We start from the raw sequence: 19,545 nt of genomic DNA on the forward strand, positions 1-19,545 counted from the left end.
AATCTCAGTTCCCGTGTGTGTGTGTGTGTGTGTGTTGTGCATACTCAGCTGATGGAAATGGACCAGAATGGGCCTATAGCTTTGCCCAATCAGACCAGTGTGTGTGTTCAGAGGGCAGGACTGGTCAGTGGGAGGGTATCAGAGAGAAAACCATATAAAAGACATCAGGGGCTTTTGTGCTTTTAACACCCATCCCTCTGTTTGTCCGTCAGTCCATCAGCTGGTCTCTCTGTGCTGCTCCGTTCTTCAGACCCGGTCTCCACCATCATGCTGGCTCGAACTCTTCTCCAGACCTCCCTGGTTCTCTGGCTGGCTCAGCAAACTCTGCAAGGCGGTGAGTAAAACACGGGGTCACATACGAAAAGACAGAATACTGGTTGTGTCCTAAAGCAAAATCACAGGTTTACTTTTCTCCTCACTGTTTGTCACATTTCAGATTACAGTTTTATAATGCTTCAGTCTGGATTTGATTTCCAGTTTGTTTTCAACACTATGTGAAAATATCAATTTATGTTTCACTGTGCTGTTGTTGATGAATGCCTCTTCTCTCATCTAACGCAAATTAGTACAAGTCTCACATAAAAAAAGTCTCATCTGAGTTTTTGCAGACATAATTTACTCAAATCAAATTTGGCTAACTGATTAAAAAAAACATACAAACCATTAGGTTGAAAGGAAAATATTTCTACCAATATGGAATATTGGTTGAAATAAACAAAAGAATTTGCTAAAAAAAAAAAAAAAAAGTACAGTCTGGATAACACTACACAAACCCATAATATATTTCTTTCTTTTTTTTTTGGGGGGGGGGGGTAATTTTGCAATTGTATGTAGCCATAGTTGTATTTATGGGCATGTGACAAATTACAGGAAAAAGCTGAAAGAGGAGAAACAGGATGTCAGTGCCTCCATCCAGAGGGCACGAGGGCTCACTGAGTGATTTGAAAATGATGTGAATCATATGCCATGGCCTTCGCAGTCACCAGATCTAAAGCCAGTTGAACACCTATGGGAGATTTTGGACTGACATGTCAGACAGCGCTCTTTAACACTATCATCAAAACACCAAAATGAGGGAATATCTCCTGGAAGAATGGTGTTCATCCCTCCAGTAGAGTTCAGAGACTTGTAGAATCAACGCCAAGATGCACCGAGGCTGTTCTGGTGTCACATGGTGGCCCAACACCTCTCTGAGACACTTTTATTATTTGTCACCCTTCTGTACATCAAGCTGTGGCTGTAGTTGTCACAATAAGTTGTTTGTGACATACAGTAGCAGTGTGATTTCAAACTGTCAAAGCTCTGACGCATCAGTGTCTTCAGTGACTCACTCTCACTTACTTGTTAGATATCATGTCTGTGAGACTGAGGGAGAGAGAAGCACTGGACTATGTAGGTTTGCGGAGTCATCAGTAATCCTGCCAAGTCACTGCGGTTTATATTGTCTAATTTCATTGGATCAAAAGCTGCGGTGAAAAGGTGGCAGAGGCAGGCAAAATCTGACGACTGGCCGTGAGAAGGGCTAAGAGGCTCCACACCGTCGCTCTGATTTTCTTTCATCCTCTGTTTCCATCAATGGATTTCTGTCTCTCTTCAGTGACATGTGTATTACTCACAAGTTTGAATTCATTCATGTAGTCATCTATCAAAGGCCTTACCTTTTTGTGATTAGCAAGCAGTTGCAACACCTTGCCTGACGTCCATGAAGATGTCAGTTATCTAGAAAGCGACACAGTCTGTGTTATATTGTAAAGAATGTCAAAATATGTCCTTGTGCTTCAAATTACACAGATGACATATAATCTATATAATGAATTCTTAAAAACTATCATTGTAATGACTCCAAATAGCAGCAAACTATAATTTTTGACAAGACAAAAATGATATAATTCACTATGAATATAAAGGACCCATTTAAATCAGTATTTCTTTTTATTTTTTTATTTTCCCTCAAAGATTTCAGTTTTGTGTGCACTTGATCATTGCTTGTTCACATTGTGTCTTGCAGTAAGGGTTCATCGTCCCTGCCTCACTGTGCATTATTTTCATGATTGTATTTCATGCATGTATTTGTATTATACTGTTCAGTATACTGTGTCTGTAGTTTTATTAGTTAAAATATACTTTCAATTTAATTCAAATTAAACAATTTTTGGTGAATTTTTCAGGGGTTAAACCTCAGAGTGTATCCTGGGGGAGAGTGCTGCCAGCCAGAGGTATGTCACATTTTAAACCTTTTTAACGTCTTTAGCTTGTAAATGGGTTTTAAGTACATTGGAAACTGAAGAACACTTGAGGTTCACCTTCATGACCATGTCATTCATGACTGCTGCTAACTTGGTAAAGTCAAAGGTCTGTTTTGGATCAACTTGTGTTGAGCTTGAAATTGTGTATGTTTGTGTATATTCATTTTATTTTCCTGGTTTATGGGCACAGACCAAGGCTCCGTGGAATTAGTAACTTCTGTAAAAAGTCAAATAAGAGAACAAACATTTTCCTTGAATGTGAAATTTGCTCATGTGTGTCCTCTTTGTGTCTGTGTTTTTTTTTGTCAGGTGTTGGCGTTGGAGTAAAACCTGGGGGTCAGTGGTTTTCTTAGATAAATAATCACAGGGATGAATTGTGGAAAATGTTGAAATAAAACAGTAATTTATGGGATAATTGTTAAAATTCAACTCATTATCAAGAAATCAAAATGATCACCCTGTTTTTTTCATTATTGCATTGTTTCCAATAACACTTGTATTTCATGTCACTTTTTATTTCATAATAATACTTTTCATAATGACACATAATTATGAAATAAAACCTGACATAAAATGTTTTAATGGGGAAAAATGTCATAATAAAAGAAAAAAAAGATTTTGAAATAAAATGTCTATAATGAAACAACATATTTATTTTCTTGAATTTTTGCTTGAACTGATTCTTTTTTCCACTTGCTCTCAGTTGCAGGCGCGCTTGGAGCACTGGGAAACAGATATGGCAGCAAAGCAATGAAGACTGGAAGTATGTTTTTCTAGCTTTCTGCACACTGGATCGTCTTATATTACTTTTACTTCACATACGTCATGTTTGTATTTTTTCTCTTTTTTTTTTAACGTTAGATGGCCGTTATCCAGGGGCTCAGCTTGGTGTTGGTAAGTTGCATTAGTTACCCTGTAGGACTAACAGCAGCAGAGCAGAAATACAAACATATCATGTGGCCAAAAACACTGGACTTTATATCATTAATGACCACGATATAATAGATCTTCAAAGAGGAAAGTGAGAGTTTTTTTGACTCCATCCTTTGAGGTGTATTTCAAAATGAAAAAGCCATCGTTGGCTCTCCTCCACCCAGTCCTGCAGCAGACACCCCGTCTACCTGTCTGTCAACCTGTCTAAATTGTGAATGATGAAACTAGTTGCTCTGCTGTTCAACAATAATGTGTTCTTTTCATTATTCTCTCAGGGGGTTACAGATCTCTTGGATTAGGAGGTAGAGCCGGCCTGAAGCAAGGTGCATATGGAGCCCAGGGACCCTATGGTACATCCATAAACCACATAAACCCTCACAGCCACACTTGCCTTGTATCATATTCCTTTGACTTCTGTTGTGGATTACTCATACGCTCCATCTTTCTTGTGACTGCAGGTGCCAGTCTGGGCACAGGAATGCCACTGGGGACTGGACTTACAAATGGAATGGGACTGGGCTTAGGCCAAGCAGGGAAACATGGTAATACTCACATATAAAGGAAGATGTCAGCAACCAGCTGAATTATATAATGAATCAACACATTTAACACATGCTGTAAGTGTGATGAAGAACATTTCATTGGCAGGCAAAAGCCTAGCCTCCTGCTATTTAAAAAAAAAACAAAAGAAAAACTGGCACCTGTCATGATTGGACTGACATCAAATTCCCTGAAAACCTATTTTCATTCTCATCTTCTAACTATAAGCCATGAGGAACTACATGAACACATTATTATTTGCCAAAGTAATAAGTATTTAATTTCACAGAAGAGGCGTCTGCAATTCTGTTTCTGTCTGTGCTTTTTGCACTGGGTTGACACGTGGCAGGGCTCAGTTTGATAAATAGTCATTTCAATGCAGCAGGGTCAGAGTTTAGTAATATCTGAATCAAAATCTGAAAATCTGATGACAGTTGTCTGTTGCGGTCAGTCAGCCGTGAGTCACATCTGATCAAACCACACAAATGCGGTCCTGATTGTGCACATTAGCAGATTACACTACAGTTTTTATTTGAGTGATGGTGAGTCAAGTTTTCACAGGCTTTAAGAAACCTGGTGTGTGACACATCGGGGGTTGTTTTTAGTCATCTTTACATCCAGCAGCAGAAATCTTGGCCATCAATGCTGGATGAAAAATCTTTAGCAGAAAACTGTCAAGGATGAAATGGAATCAGGTTTATGAAAGGTGCTGAGCCACTGAAACATATGTCACTAATTTTATTTCTTCAATAAGAGGCATTTACTGTAATTTCTTCATTATAGACGTTAAATCAAAGCACTTAATTGTCAAAAAGCAAAGTGTTGCTATCTGGACGATCTGAGTGACGTTTTAGAGGAAGAAGAGGAAGACAGGGATGAAGACAAATCTTACATAAACAGCTGTGTATCAGCTGTAGAAATCTTTGTAAATAGAAATTAACTCTGTGTTTTTCTGCCTTCCCAGCTTATGGTGCCGGCCTTGGCACTCAGCCAGGTAAGTAATTATACAGTTGTTTTTTTTTTTTCTATGATTACCCAAGTCTCAGCTAAGTGGCTCCCTGTCATCATCTGCGAACATGGTGCATGTGGGGCAGATCGCATCTCAGCAAATAAATGATGTGTCCTTGTAAAACTGAGAAAAAACCTGAGGCTCTACTGACGTAATCAGAATGCTTGGATGATTTTAAAGATTCGCTCCACGTCCTCTGAACTTGAGCTCTTTGTTTTCTTGCCAGGATACGGGGCTTTACCTGGCAATGGTTACCCTGGAGCCCGATCAGGTAAGCGATGAATCATGTTTTACCTCCGGACTCGTTACTTCTTCCATTCAGTTCAGATTCATATGCTGGAGGGTATTTTCATATGTTCCAACACTCACACAAACTCACACTTACGCTGTCAGTCATGGACAAACATGAGGCTCATCAGGTCGAACAAATGAGACCGTGATAATCACATGTTTTATTATCACATTTGAAGGTAGTTGGGTGATCTTACAAAACTATATCCAAAATCTTTCTCTAATATAACACCTTTCTGTCCTGTTCCACTGAGCTGAAAGCCTTTTATTTTATCACTGTCACAGAGATGCTCATCTTTTTAATCAAGCCTGAAGACTGTACATCTGTGTGGCTCTAATGTCTAATGACAGTTATTGTCTGCTGTCATTAGGACCTGGACTTTGGTATCCCACTGGGCAGAGGGCTGAGCAACAGATACCCGGTAAAACCTTCAGCGCAGCCGCCTGTGGTGTTTGTGTTTGTTAGTCTTCGTCTGTTGCATTTGTGTGTAACCTGTGTGAAACTCACACACAGACTGTGTGTCTGTCAGTGTTTTATACTGTATGTGCTGCTGCATGTTGCATGACTTCTGCAGCTCTTATTGCCACAGGCCCAGTCTGTTAGTTTATCACTGTTTATTAGAGTTTGTGTGTTTGGGGTACGTGAATGGTGCTACTGGAAAATAAGTTATTGATGCTAAATACACACTAACAGCTTGATGATAGTGAGATTAAGACGATACTGATAATTGTGTAAACTGTATTTCGCTCTATTGAGATTGTAATTGATGTTTGCATGAACCTCATCTAGATTTCTGCACATTTATTTGGTTAATGTGGGCACAAAAACAAATTACTCACACATCGCATATGTTATTATTTTATTCTAGTCCCAGTTTTAGTAATTGGTTTTAGTATGTCCATAGTTTCAAGAGCTGAGTGAAACTGTGCTGTGAAAGTGGAATTATTTCAATCTATTGGCAAATGTTTTCTGCTTTTAAAACCTTTTCTGTGAGCTGTAGGTGTCTCCTTTCATACCGCATCAGTGTTTTACTAAGCTCTGTCTTTGTCATGCACGGATGCTGGTGGTGTGTTTGTCTTTGTGCTGTAACACTGCTGTGTTTCATGGCATTTCAACAATTTGGGATGACATCATTTTGTTGTCAGGTCATGTCTGATGTGTCGATGTCAGTGTGCTGATGCAATGAGAAGTGTGGCTTCAGTTGTGTGTTGTCACCCTGTTGTCTCACTTCGTCAAAATGGTGACGAGCTTCCTTTTTAAACTGGGTTTATTTCAGGCCACAATGGATTGTGTCTTGTCTCCATTTGGTCTTGAATTACCTCCACCTGAGTACTGATTACTCTCTGGATGATGTGTTATATTGCATTGAATGCTCTGATACACACATCATTAACGTCAAAGAGCAGTGCATATTTTGCCACTGGCCACTACAGTGTGCTGTTGGCCCTAAAAAAAGCACTGTTGTCTCTGAGCCAAGAAGAAGTCATGAATGCATGATATCTCTCTGCCAGGTGTGTCTGCAGCAGATTTGGGTGGACCTGAGCTGGCCGGTCTGGGCCAAGCTGTTCAAGATCTGAAGAGAGAAAAGAGCAGAGCACTAGCGCCCTTGTATGGAAAACATGACAGAACTCTAGGACCTGAAATACCAGTTGGACGAGGCAGCGTTCTTGGTCCTGCTGAACCTGAATTACAGGCAGGACGAGAGGCCAAAGGCCTCGGTCCAGTAATTAAGTCATCAAGTCTCGGATCTACAATGCCTCTTGATAAACCGAGTAAAACTCTTGGCCTGGCTGTTTCACAAGCACGGGGAGGAGAAAGTTATGAGCCTATGGTTTTGAAAAGAAAGAGCACCACAGGCCGTGGAGCCACACTGGCAGCTGGAGGAGTAAGACAGCAGCTGCCTCTTAAAAAAGACATCGGAAGCCTGAGCTCTGCTTCCTCTCGGGTACAGAGTGCCAAAGACTATGATTCATCTATTCACCAAAATCGGCGAGCTAAAAACTGTGGATCCACCAGTGATTTGGAAATCAATCAGCATGAGCTTTTGGGATCAGAAACACAGAGTCAGAGTTTAGTGCCTCGACCTCATCTTGGTAAAGACGGCAGACATCTTGGACATGAGACTCCACAAGCACAAACAGAGAAAACCTATCCACTGCCTCTTACACAAACTCAAGATCTCGGAGGCAATATAGTCTCTCTTCCAACGGGTCAGGGAACCAGAAACTATTTATCTGCTGCAGCAGACAGGCAGGGTGTCAGAGACCTTGGGCTTGTGACTAAAGACACAAATGGGTTTAGAATCCGTGGGACTGTTGCTGTAGAAAACCGTAGTCATGGTTCTCTAAATCTTCAAGTACAAGGAAGGGGGAGCCATGGACCGGTAATCCCACATGCAAGTGGAACCCAAAGTTTAGGTATCGCCTCAGTAGAGGGGCAGGAAGCTAAAAGCTTTACTGCTGGTACTCAGGAAAGAAAGGGGATTTATCATGATGCCAAAGAGCCAAAAGCTCTCACTGTCCCAAGGCAGACTGAGAGGAGTAACCGGGCAACACGTAAGAACAAAGCTTTTTTTTCACGATCTCACTTTGTTTTTTTTATTTCATATTCGCCCTTTTCCCCAATTTTTCATGATCCATTCTTGAGGTATATATTATATTTGTCTCCTAATTTCCCCTTTCTAACCACAGGTCGCTGGTGCGCCTCTGGTCACCTTTGTCAGATGCCTGAAAAGTTGTGTCTAGTGTGACTAGTGTCTAGACAAATGTATTTTCAGATGACCCTTCTGAGGTGTTGGCCTAACTTTTAACTAACAATTATTCTTGGGCAAGAACTTGTTCATTAAAGGACCAGCGTGTAGGACTTAGTGACATCTATCGGTGAGGCTTCAGATTACAACCAACTGAATACCCCACCTCCCCCTCCCTTTCCAAGCGTGTAGTTCAGGAGAACCTTCGGGCAACGTAAAAACCCGAAAAGCCCTTTCTAGATCCGGTGTTTGGTTTGTCTGCTCTGGGCTACCGTAGGAGCATGGCATTGCAACATGAGGAGGAGGACCTACTCCCTATGTAGATATGAAGGGCTCATTCTAAGATAAAGAAAACACAACAGTTCTCAGTTTCATGTGATTATACACTAATGAAAACATAATTATGAATATTGTATTCCATTTGTGCGTTTAGATCCCTCTAAATTTCGGACTTTTTCTTATTATTTACTATTATCTTTTACGACTGTACAGGCAGTACCTAATCAGATTATTATTTGATTACTGAAACATAGCACTGTGTATTTACTAAACATGTGGGCTACTTAAAGCAGTTTAGCCTTTAGCTTCCTGATGAACTGGTTAAAATGGAATCAGCATCCTGCATCTGTGTTATCCTGTCGATATCTTTGTCTTTTCGTTAGACAGTATTTGTCATCTTGTTGTGTACTGGTGCCTTGAGATCTGTTTGCATGTCTCCTATTGTTAGTGCTGCTGTTGTGCTTTAGGCCTTGGTTAGAATATCAACACAAACACAGTATAACGCTTGAAGCTACAGTGTGAGGATTATCTTTGTTTGTCTTTTAGAGAGTTTGTTAGTTCTGATCAGTGACACATAACGAACACAACGACTTTGTTCTGAGCCAGGCAGTGATGATCGTTGCTGTGGCTGTGGAGCTGGAGGTGAAAACAATGCTGAGAATAGAGATGGTAAATGCCATGCTGAATGGTGTCCTTGTGTAATTTCACATTTGCATAGATGGAGAATCACAACTTTAACCATTGAGAGGTTTAAGCGTCTGACAGATCTTTAATGAGAGCAATGGCCAGCTTTCTGATCCAGGGAATATAACCCTGAATGGACAGGAAATCAGTGGTAAACTGTCACCTGCATGTCCAAGGCGTACCGGTAACATCACAGGATTGAGCCTGCTGTGAACTGCAGCCTTGACATTATTGAGTGTTAACAGTATAAATAGGAACTGTGAGCAGACAAACACTTTGTGTGAATCCACTCTGACACTCAGGATTGATCCAGGAAACAGACTATAGTACTGTGCCTCTGTTTGCATATCGAACTAAGTACTAATACTTTAACATCCGCAGTGCAACGATTAAATGTTTTTAAATATCAGTTTATTTATAATACAACTCCACATGAGTATTTATGTGTAAAAGGCTTTCATGTCCTAATTTGAAAGCAGGAATATCAGGAGATGGTTCTGTCCTCTCAAAGGTTGGATTCTCCTTTAAGAGCTCAAAGTCATGGAGCCAAAAATAATGAAACATTATCGTTACCCTTTGGTGCTTTTGTCTATGGAGGATTTTGTAATATTCACTGATATCTGAAACTGTGAAAAGACATGGTCAAACTTAACATATCCAACAATATCTCTGTGTCTCATTGTGTGTCTGTCTGGTTTTGCCTGTGATTCATGGAGCGTGTTTCAGCTTGTTACGTTCTGTTATTTCAATGGTCCGACATCTGGTGTTTTTAGGACTCAGTCCAGGAAAAGTCGCTGCCCAGTGGAGAGGGCGCTAAAAACCATTGAAACCTCACAGAGATGTTGAAATTTATTGTGTGTCTCTTTGTTCTGCTGTCGACTGCACGTGTCAAACACTTGTTCACAGCGACCACCGCATCTTGTGTGTATGGAAACTACTGAATGAGGACGGATGTCATGAGAATCATGAGTAGTGACAGTGATTCTAATTTGAACCTGGTTGTGATATTCAGTGTTATAGTGAAGCTGAGTTTGTTTCTGTTGGATCTGAATGGAAGCCACACTGTGTGATCAATGTTCTGCGTTTCTCTATAAAATTTGGCACTAGTGTTTAATAAAACCATTGGAGACTAAATTACAGGCAATTTTGCTGAGCGTCTGCTGACTTTCTCCACAGGTTATCTTGGTGGAGCAGGAAACCATCTGGGAGCAGGCCTGGGCCCTGGAGGCTATGGAGCAGGTAATGCTGGGCACTGGCAGGAAAAGTTAACAGTCCTTTTAGCAGATGGAGATGTTGATGTATATTTATACTACCTTTGGTGAAGGTTTCCTATACTGCCCACAGGTTTGGGACAGGGAGCGTACCTGGGCGGTGCAGCTGGCAAACTTAGAGGTGAGCACCTCCATTTTCCTTCACTATTCTTTTCTTTGTTGGGATTGAGGGATTTAAGTGCTGATTTTTCCTAACTCCTAACTCTCTGTAAAATAAATCGTAGCTGCAGCTGCACTCGGACAGGGTGGGTATCCTCAAGGTGTTGCAGGGAAGTCAAATGGTGAGGCTGAGGATAAATCTTTCATCTGTCTCGACTTGCTTCATTTCATTCTTCAGCTTATCCTCCTTTGCTCTTTGCTGCGACTCTTGATTCTTAAAGGAATAGTCCCCCATTTTGAGAAATGTGCTTATTTCGATACCACCTTTAGACACAGCCAGGTCAGCTGTTTCCCCTGTTACCTGTCTTACTAAGCCAAGCTAACTGTCCGATGGTTGTAGCTTTACACTGTATAGCTTAGCTACCATTAATCTCCTTATCTACAAGTGTATTCCCCAAAATACCAAACCATTCCTTTAAGCACCTCATCCACAGACCCTAGAAGCTTGTCTTAAAACACAGTCTTCTCCACCTGATTTTCAGATTGTGAATGGCAAGGCAAGGACACACAGCCGATCATGTATCAGACGGCAGAAAATCAGCTGTTGCTCCTACTTTGCCTTGTAAACCATTCATTTGTTTATTAGTCAAAAAAATTAGCAGTGACTGAGTTAAGTGTCACCTTGCTTTAAAGGTCACACAAGAGGCTGCTCCAGTATTTTCCTTCCCTTTCTGTTGAGTAATTAACACTACTTTTAAAAAGTAGAAGACAACAACAACAGCAAAGGATTATTCACTGATTCCTGTGAATATCTTTCTCCTTCTTTTTGCATGGAAGTCAGTGCAAAATGTTTTTGTAATTATGTCATGTTTTATGTTTGTTACTGATACCTTCTGTTAAACAAAAGTAAAAACAGTGACAGTCTGATTGTTGCTTTGAACGTGTGTTATCACAGGCCACGGTGAGGGAGCGACAGGATACTTGGGAGCTGGAGCAGGCAACGGCTACGGTAAGTGGCAGCTCATCATCAGTACAATAAGAAATTCAGATCCAACCAGTCAAACTGTGTGAGTTACAGAGGGCAATTTTAAGAAACATAACTTTAACCATGAAATGTGAACTGTCTGCCTTCAATGACCGAGGAGTCGTTCTCTTTGGTGTCAGAGGGAATCTGCATCAAACCGTCACCGACAAGATTGATGATATTCAGTTGAGACAGGCTGATCCTTTGTATTTAGTGCCTTTCTTTGTTCTGCTCTCTCTGTAGGTGTAGATGCTTCTGCAAAAGCTTTGTCTGCAGGTATTTGGCATGTGTGCAGAAGACTCTCTTAAACATTTCCTTTTTGTTTTTGGCTCTGGGTGTAGTCAGAAATGTCAGTGAATTGAAAAGATTACCGTAGAAATTCAGTTTTTAAATGTAAATATCATTTTAACATGGAGCCCTTCCTCTCAAACAGGGTACGGGAATGGTTACAGCGATGGTTACGGAGCCGGTGAGTGCAGTTTAAAAAAAAAAAAAAAATCAGGGACTCAGTGTACTTTAAGAGTCAAAGGCTCACAGACATAATTATAATGCTAATTAGAATTATGTTTCAGGGCTTGGTTACCCTGCAGAGTTAGCTGATGGTGCTGAGAACAAAGCAGGAAAGAGTCAAGGTAACAGTTTTGAGGCGTTATAACCAGCTGAAACCCCTAACAGATGATGGCATTAACCCGTAGATGCTTAACCTACAGCTACAGCTGAAAAAAATAAGAGGCCATGAGGCAAAGAACACCTCCTCTACTGAACATGTCCAGTGTGGTCTTTTTTGTCCACTGGGTGTAGCTATTGTCTCTTATTTATTAAAGCTGACCACTTATATCTGGTGGTTTCTGACTTCCTGCTCCTGTAGATGCTTTTTGCACAGTTTCTCACAGCTTACATGTGAATCTGTTAACGAAGCAACGGGGTGTGACCTTCGTGGTTATACTTTCTTTTTGCAGCCCTCGGTGCAGGAGGCTACGCCGGACAGGTTCAAGGGGCATATGGTAAGAGCAGCATCAGAGATAACACTGTATGTTCCTCTACCTGCCATACACTGTCACAAATAAATCATTGAGAGCACAATGAGTTGATTATTAAAACATTAAACAAATGCAGCATAAAAACTGCAGCTTAAAATCTAAATTACCCTCATCTGTTCACAATATTTCAGCCAAATCTGTTGCTTTTTGAGAAACTGTTGCATCAAATCAACAGACAAGCTGGAGGGAATTTAACTTTATAACAAGGACTGTGTATGAATATACTTGCCATGATGTTTACAAGCGTGTCACTGAGGCCACCTCTTGTCTTCTGTCAGGAGCCCTTGGTGCAGGACTGGAATCAACTGGTGGCAAATATGGTGAGCAGTACTGATATGACTTCATCCTTCTATCAAGCTATTAGTCAGGTTTCCGTCGAAGTGGCTTTCCGTACATGAATCAAGACTTGAAGTTGTGGCTAGCACAGAGCTGTTTGATACCAGATGGACGGGGGAAAAGAGACCAGAGATGTGAGTCAGTTTGACCATCTGATTCTTTTTGCAGGAGGAGGAGCTGCTCAGGTTCCTTACGGTAATGCTCCAGGGATTCCTGCCGTACTGGAAGGTATGAGCTGCATGTGTTTGCAGCGTCATTTGTTGCCACTGACTTAGTTTGAGCTGATGTATCTACTAAACAGAAAACATGCATGTAAACAGAGAACAAAAGAGGGCCGAGGATGGAGCCTTGGGGAACACCACAAGTCAGAGGAAGCATCACCAACAACTGCTGTTTTATGTTTGATCTAAATTGATTATTAAGTTTTGAATAAATTGACATTTATTTGCTCTCTTGCAGAGAGTTGGATGAAAAGATCAATATCAGTGTCACATTTCGACAGTTAAAATGTAGCAGTACAGTAAAACAGGCAACTGTCATTTTGGCACTAACAAGATATAACATGTTAAACAGTGAACTTTAGGTGGATTTAGTTACTATGGCATGGGCTGGCTAGCTGTTTCCCCCTATTTCCAATGTTTTTGTTAAGCTTAGCTAATCGACTGCTGGCTACAGCTCCCACTCACATGGGAGAGTGGTACTGACCTGCTCATTAATTCAGGAAACTGAACTGTTCCTCTAAGTTAACCATCACAACTTTACCACTTGCGCAAGTGAAGCTACTATCTAACTCTCAGTGGTAAGCTGGATCTCACTATGAATGAACTTGCAATGATGTAAGCATAGTAATACACTCTGAGGCGTCCTGATGCATGAAAATGACAAGTACCCTTTTTTGACTTTGTGTTATTTTCATGTATCAGGAAGCTTTGCCATGCGTCATATACATGAGATTTAATAGCAGAAATCAATTTACTGGTGTAGTCAGTCACAGCTTTGAGGTCCTCACAATGCTGTATGACAGAATAAAACATCAGCCCTGAGTGGTTTAAAGCAGCAAACTCCAACAACAAATTACAGAAATTCACAATGTTCTCATTTTGTTTCACCAGACTGAGTCATTCTAGTTGTTGACCACAACATCACAGTTTTAATGGACTTGTTAATCCTGTAGGTGATGGGGGCTACCCATACGCTGCTCAACAGCTTGGCCTCGGTGCTGAAGGCGCCAAAACCTCCAACAAATATGGTGAGAATGAGTGACTATGTGTATGCTATAAAGTGTGAGAAACTGCTTGATGGAAAAAGTGCTGCAGGGTGTTGTCTGGTTTTCATTTAACCCACTGAGGTTGAAGCCCTCAGTCAAACAGACAACGGTAAAAACAGAAGAGTAAAATGAGTTAATAACAGTCATTAACTGCAGATTAGCCAGGCTATACACTGGGCTACACACACACACACACACACACACACACACACACACACACACACACACAGGGTTTGTGTTTCTATCTGTGTAATACTTCTGTCTACTATCAATCCTCATTGTTACCCCTATTGAAGTATCTACATGTTTTGTGTTGATCAGGAGCTGGGGCAGGATATGGAGCTCAGCAAACAGGTGAATTTTCACACAATGCATAAAACGCCTACTATGTGTCTTTTTGTCACACTACATAACATTGAAATTCCATGAACCACGGCAGTAATGATAATCTTTGTATCCATGTGTCTTGCATAATTGAGATTTTAATTGTTAAGGTTCTTTTAGGCTGTGCACATTTCTCCGGTTACTCCTGAAGTCCAAAAGACACCAAATCAACAGACACCAATTCAATGGATAAATATGTATTGTGTACTTGTCTTCTGTCTTGGAATTTAAAAATGTACTGTATTTTGTTTGATAAGGTTATGGTGCTCAGCTGGGAGCGTCTCAAGATGCCTTGGGTAAGAAAGAACCCCAGATTTTTTCTACTCGCTTTGTGGTTTCTGGTGATCCATATCTGACTACTGTGTGGCTTCACAAGTGTCTAACTATTACTGAGCTCTCAAACATACACAGTTTTCCTGAGTAAAACAAAAGGAACTCAGCTATTTATGGAAAGTGAACATGTACTTTTACTCACATTACTTGCACATAACAACTACAGCTGCATGCATTATAGATTATTTTCCACTCAAGGGTTTGGAGTCTGCATAGTGAGGTGGCTGAGTCCTCTAATAAAAGTCAAAACCACTTTTGTGCAACGTTTAAACAAGCCGTGGAACCTCTTTGTCTAACTGCTCCTGTTGATCCTCTCACAGGAGAGCAGGCCGGCAAATTTGGTGGAGTGAATGGTGCCCTGGGAAATGGGTACAAAGGTGAGAATGAAGGAAGGTTTTCAGTCAGTGCATGAAGGTCCAGTTAAAAAATCATAACACTATTCAAAGATTCTATTAAAAGACAGTGACACATCAGTAATTTTGTATAAAAAAAGAACCTTTCACTTAATATAAAACTCGGTTGTGGAGTATATTGCGTGGTTTTCACAGCTATTGCACAACCAATCTTTTCCTGATTCTGAATGTGTGTGTTCCTCTTTGTCTCTTCTCTTTAACCAGGCTAATTCAAATGACCTGAACTTCTTCAAGTGGATCATTTTCCAAAATGTGTTCACTGTAATGTGTTCTTTTTGTGTATGTGTGTTTCGCTCCATTTTGTCCTGTTGTGTTGTCTATTTTGTCTTTTGTTTTATTTTTCTTACCCCACCCCACCCCATTGTCTTCCTCTGTAAGTGGACATTTGTTCCCCATGTCGGGTGGTCTCATTGGTCCAAACTCTGCAGCGTCCTTCCTGTCTTATTCTGTTGATATTGAAAAATTGATGGCAAACATAAACATGATGATAAGTGCAAGAAAATTGTGCCTGTGTTTTTACGAATTAATTATTTACTGTTTTAATCCAATAAATTATACGTCAAGTGATGCTGAACTGAAGCTTCTGAGTCAACGCATTTTATACAATGTTTACCTGAACACACTGTTCTCTTTAATAGCATCAGCGAAGCCTCATGTGCGCACAGGAAGCTTTACCACTTCCTTTCTCACGTTGGGCAGTGCTGCCTGAGACAAACAGAACATCAACACGCAATTCAAAACTAAAAGCAATAAGATCAAATACACTGAAATACTGCAATGTTCAGATACTATGCTTTTATTGTGGATAAACAAACACCATGGCAAGAATACACAAAATAATAAATGCATAAAACACACTAGCACATGTTATAAATGTTTGAATATATAATAAAATGCTACAGAGTGAATACATTAAGTCTGCAAACATGTTCTCTTTGAAAGTATGTAAAATATAAGGCATAAATAAGTTTATAAGTAAAAGCCATATTATAACAAACTGAACTGAGGAAATGGACACTATATGATACAAATATGCAGATCACAAGAGCATCATAAGAACTGCATTTTCCTCATATTTATTTTTATACATTTATAAGAGTAAATTTCAGTCATCTAAATCTTTTTCTCAGGCTGATTTCTGGGAGCCTACATTAACAACTCCAACTGCAAGTTGCAATTAAAGACTTCAACTGAGTCAAAAATTTAACATGTCAAATATTCGGAGCATCATCTTCCAGGCTGCAGTCGCTTTGTCAACACATAAGAATTCTTCTTAACTGACGTGCCTCTATATTAGTTAAAGTCTTTTAATGTCATCCATATGCCAAATTAAAAGTGTTGTGTTAGTACAGTATGTAGGCCTCAGTAAAACCAAACATGGTTGTTATATCTCATTAAGCTTTTGACTCTCAGCAGTGAGACTCTGGTTTCTCTGTGAACTGGATTCGTCCACAAACACACCCATCTTTAACAGGATGGCCTTTGGAACAGGGTGGGCATGACGGGACACATACAGATTTTTCAGACTTTGACTCATAGGTGAAGGTTTATACTCCGTGCATGAATTTCCACTCAGACTCGGAGCACATTTCACCTCCAATTTGTAGAAGAGCCGGCCGTGCTGCAGGTTACAAAGATCCTCCTTGACCCCTGCAGACAAATCTTGCTCACATTCTCCCAACAGGTCGTCGTCCCATTTGTTGTCCTCATCCCACACTTCAAATCTCACTTTATGTCCTGAGGACAAATCCTGAGAGCCCACGTCCATGACCATTGCCCAGTGTGGGTTGTTGTTGTTGTAAATGACACGGGACCGCACCGTTTGCCTGTTGAAAGACACCTTCACATAACCATCTGTGGCTGTGGTGTGGTCACCCCAAAGATCAGAGGCCCGTTGAATGGTTATTATGACGCGTGCCATGCCTTTACGGGTTGGGCAGCAGTCAGCGTTTACAGCAGGGTCATTGTGGCATTGGCAGACGCAGGCATCCTTTGGGTCGCTCTTGATGCCGGCCTGACAGCGTTCACTGCAGTTCTTCCACAGGCCTTTCTCCAGGATGTAGTGGCTAACGGCTGAGCGCAGGTTCTTCCGGGCAGGTGTGTTCGTAGGCAGTAACTCATGAAGTGACTCCAGAGAATATGAGACTATGTCTGGATTCTGTGGGAGAGAGTTCAGCCATTCTTTGTAGGCCGATGGATTTTTGTCAGCGGAGAAGAGAAGGTCTGGCTCTGTGGTATGACCCCCCTTTATTTCTGTGAACCTGGAGAGGAAAGAGTTGTTTCAACATTTGAGCCAAATTGGCGTCTCTGGTGCTGAAAATTTAGTGTGTGTGAAGCACAAATTAACTGAAAACATTTGACTAAATATTTTATATGAGAAAATGTTCTATACCTGTCATTGAAGAGGCTGGAGAAGGCCGATTTACTGTCTGTCTTCTCGATGTCCTTCTTACAGTGTTTTGCTTGAGTTTTTATTGTGGCGTGGATGCTGGCAGACGCTTCAACTTCCAGGCACATATTCACCTCCTCCACGCTGAGGCCCTGCAGGCTGGCCTGGCACTGCTTGATGCTGGTCACAGATTGAACACTTCCTCCCAACTTCACCTGGAATGATATGTGAAATGTGTTACTTTGCATAATTTTGCTATTGTTGTAATTGAATTTGACAAAATTGCTTTTTGTTGTCATTCACCTTGGTGATGTAATGAGTGCCAAAGTTGTCAATCAGTTTGTAAAATCGTTTCTTGTATTCAGGGCTGTAGGTTTTGGGGAGTTGCTTTACTGCTTGGTTAAATTCTCTGTGCAGCTTTGGTTTGCTGGAAACTCGGTAGCTGTTCGCAGTGAGACACCAAGAAGACAGACCAGTAAGAAACAGGTGTGCAACAGTTTTATATTTGAGCATTAAAGTTAATGAATTCATCGGCGAGAGTGCAGAGAAAAGTTTCTGAGTCCTCGTCTTCTTACCTGTAGTACTCACACAACATGCTTTGACTCGTGAAGCTGAACTTGTCATTCTTCGTTTTTTCCATGGAATAATCAGCCAGTTTAGAATCGGTACCAGCCAGCATCACTGAGCCGCTTTTTTCACCCACATTAACGTCTAGATTCATCCCCCAGTTGTTTTCAACAGAAGAGGTGCTGGAACTGACCAGAGATTCACTGGATCTGTGGAGTTTACTGGCCACTTTCATGCTGCAGGACTGTTTTGGCCTCCAGTCCACCACCGACAAGGGGAGCTTTTGTTTTTTGTTCTCCAGATAGGGGTTGCTACACAGGATGCACGTTTTGTCTTTGCGTTTCCACTGATTCATGTCAAGCACAAAGGCCCCCTTTCGTTCCATTTTGGTGATGTCGAAGCCTTCCCCGGCCAAATTGGTACCTGGAACAAATTCTGCCTCGATGCACTGTCTGGGTGTCCCTTCGGTGCATGACTGATACGTGCACTGAGGGAGTGACAGCATGATGCCGGCACAGATGCAAATATTCAACAGGAACATGCTGCTAATTTGAGATGATGGATACAAACTGATGGTTTATCCTGAAAAAGAAACATTTTAATGAGCAAGTGGAACAGCTCATTTCCACACCACTAGAAAATGCTCACTGGATGTAGAGTAATTCTCTCCTGTGCAGTGATATACTTATTTCCTGTCTTTAAACTGTCATTTTCGTCTTGTCATATATCTTAGTGGCATCTTAAGATTTTGGAAATTATGTTATTTTGTTATGTTTATAGACTGTCCTGTTCTTTTGATGAAGTTTACCATTCTGTTTTCTTGGACCATCTCAATCAAGTATTTCAAATTCAAGATAAAGATATGTGGTTTGAGTCTCATCTGCATAATAGATCAGTGTCAGTTTTAAATGACTCTTTATTTCTTTGATTCTTTCTGTTGTGGAGTACCTCAAGGCTCCATTTTAGGACCTGTTTTGAGTCATATATGCTTTTCTAAAACATGACTTCCCACAGTCTTTCTGCAAATGTGTCATGAGGGAGGAAATGCATTCAACACGTTTGTTGTACCGTAAGGAGTCACATATTGCGTTTTGATCAGAAACACTGAATGTAAATGAATGAATCCTTTTGTTTGTTTACAAGAAAACTTTAAGTCTCTTCTGATTTGCGCCAAGGATCTCAAATACTGAAAGGCCAAAGATTTTCTCTGCCTAAATGAGAATAAGACAAACCAAGACTGGAACATTTGACTCCTTACTGTCTTTCCAGTCTCAAGACCAATCATTTTACAAAAGCATTTGAATTTCCATGACACTACACAATTGCTTAGCTTTATAAATAAATGGACATGACTTGCAGCATAATAACTCACTCACTGTTTGAAACTGCTGTTCTCACGAATGTCAAAGGACTAAACTATAAACTATGCCATAGAATTACTCACAGATACAGCAATGAACAGTTTATAATGTCTGGAAAGACTATATGAAAAGTGAAAGAAAATTTCAGTATAAGAACATCAACACAGACTCACCTTCGTCTCGCCTGTTAATGCTGCATGTATGAAACAGACTGCAAGCATGAATATCAGTGCTTTGTCTTTAAAAGTTTAAATGAGATCATGGCAGGAGGTGGTGAGGGGGATGAGGTCAAAGTGGTCTTTAAGAGAGCACAGGAAAAAAAAAAAAAA

General features: G+C 40.7%; 2 protein-coding genes across 3 annotated transcripts; one reads left to right on the forward strand and one right to left on the reverse strand.

Moving 5' to 3' along the window:
• The first annotated feature begins 217 nt into the window (after nt 1-217).
• Nucleotides 218-15,473, forward strand: LOC130184619 (spidroin-1). Of its 2 annotated transcripts, XM_056400595.1 has the most exons (25): nt 218-334; nt 2,169-2,216; nt 2,556-2,582; nt 2,950-3,009; nt 3,108-3,140; nt 3,455-3,529; nt 3,638-3,721; nt 4,684-4,713; nt 4,955-4,999; nt 5,391-5,441; nt 6,532-7,575; nt 9,909-9,971; nt 10,077-10,124; nt 10,228-10,284; nt 11,058-11,111; nt 11,560-11,595; nt 11,699-11,758; nt 12,086-12,130; nt 12,445-12,486; nt 12,671-12,730; nt 13,677-13,751; nt 14,091-14,123; nt 14,411-14,449; nt 14,807-14,863; nt 15,104-15,473. In XM_056400595.1, the coding sequence occupies exons 1-25, from the start codon at nt 268-270 to the stop codon at nt 15,106-15,108; spliced, it is 2,238 nt and encodes a 745-aa protein (XP_056256570.1). In that variant the 5' UTR covers nt 218-267; the 3' UTR covers nt 15,109-15,473. The 2 variants fall into 2 exon arrangements, with proteins under 2 accessions (XP_056256570.1, XP_056256569.1); XM_056400594.1 differs by lacking the exons at nt 218-334; nt 2,169-2,216; nt 2,556-2,582; ... (3 more) ...; nt 3,638-3,721; nt 4,684-4,713 and adding an exon at nt 11,370-11,402 and having other exon boundaries at nt 4,779-4,999.
• A 188-nt stretch (nt 15,474-15,661) lies between these two features.
• On the reverse strand, nt 15,662-19,490 carry LOC130184477 (perforin-1-like). The gene is made up of 5 exons (XM_056400407.1): nt 19,390-19,490; nt 17,864-18,437; nt 17,592-17,730; nt 17,292-17,503; nt 15,662-17,160 (listed from the first exon to the last, which is right to left on the reverse strand). Exons 2-5 carry the CDS (start codon nt 18,394-18,396, stop codon nt 16,284-16,286), a joined length of 1,761 nt encoding a protein of 586 aa, XP_056256382.1. The 5' UTR covers nt 18,397-18,437; nt 19,390-19,490; the 3' UTR covers nt 15,662-16,283.
• Nucleotides 19,491-19,545: the final 55 nt, after the last annotated feature.

Source organism: Seriola aureovittata, chromosome 17 (genome assembly GCF_021018895.1).
Source record: "Seriola aureovittata isolate HTS-2021-v1 ecotype China chromosome 17, ASM2101889v1, whole genome shotgun sequence".
In the NCBI taxonomy this organism is placed as follows: Eukaryota; Metazoa; Chordata; class Actinopteri; order Carangiformes; family Carangidae; genus Seriola; species Seriola aureovittata.

Excerpts from the sequence above, each read along its gene's own strand:
- LOC130184619 (XM_056400595.1), top strand. The coding sequence starts at position 268 with ATGCTGGCTCGAACTCTTCTCCAGACCTCCCTGGTTCTCTGGCTGGCT. Across the intron at positions 11,112-11,559 it reads TGGAGCAGGCAACGGCTACG|GGTACGGGAATGGTTACAGC; the intron begins GTAAGTGGCAGC and ends CCTCTCAAACAG. Across the intron at positions 13,752-14,090 it reads CAAAACCTCCAACAAATATG|GAGCTGGGGCAGGATATGGA; the intron begins GTGAGAATGAGT and ends TGTGTTGATCAG.
- LOC130184477 (XM_056400407.1), bottom strand. The coding sequence starts at position 18,396 with ATGTTCCTGTTGAATATTTGCATCTGTGCCGGCATCATGCTGTCACTC. Across the intron at positions 17,504-17,591 it reads GCACTCATTACATCACCAAG|GTGAAGTTGGGAGGAAGTGT; the intron begins GTGAATGACAAC and ends ATATCATTCCAG. Across the intron at positions 17,161-17,291 it reads TCCAGCCTCTTCAATGACAG|GTTCACAGAAATAAAGGGGG; the intron begins GTATAGAACATT and ends TTTCCTCTCCAG.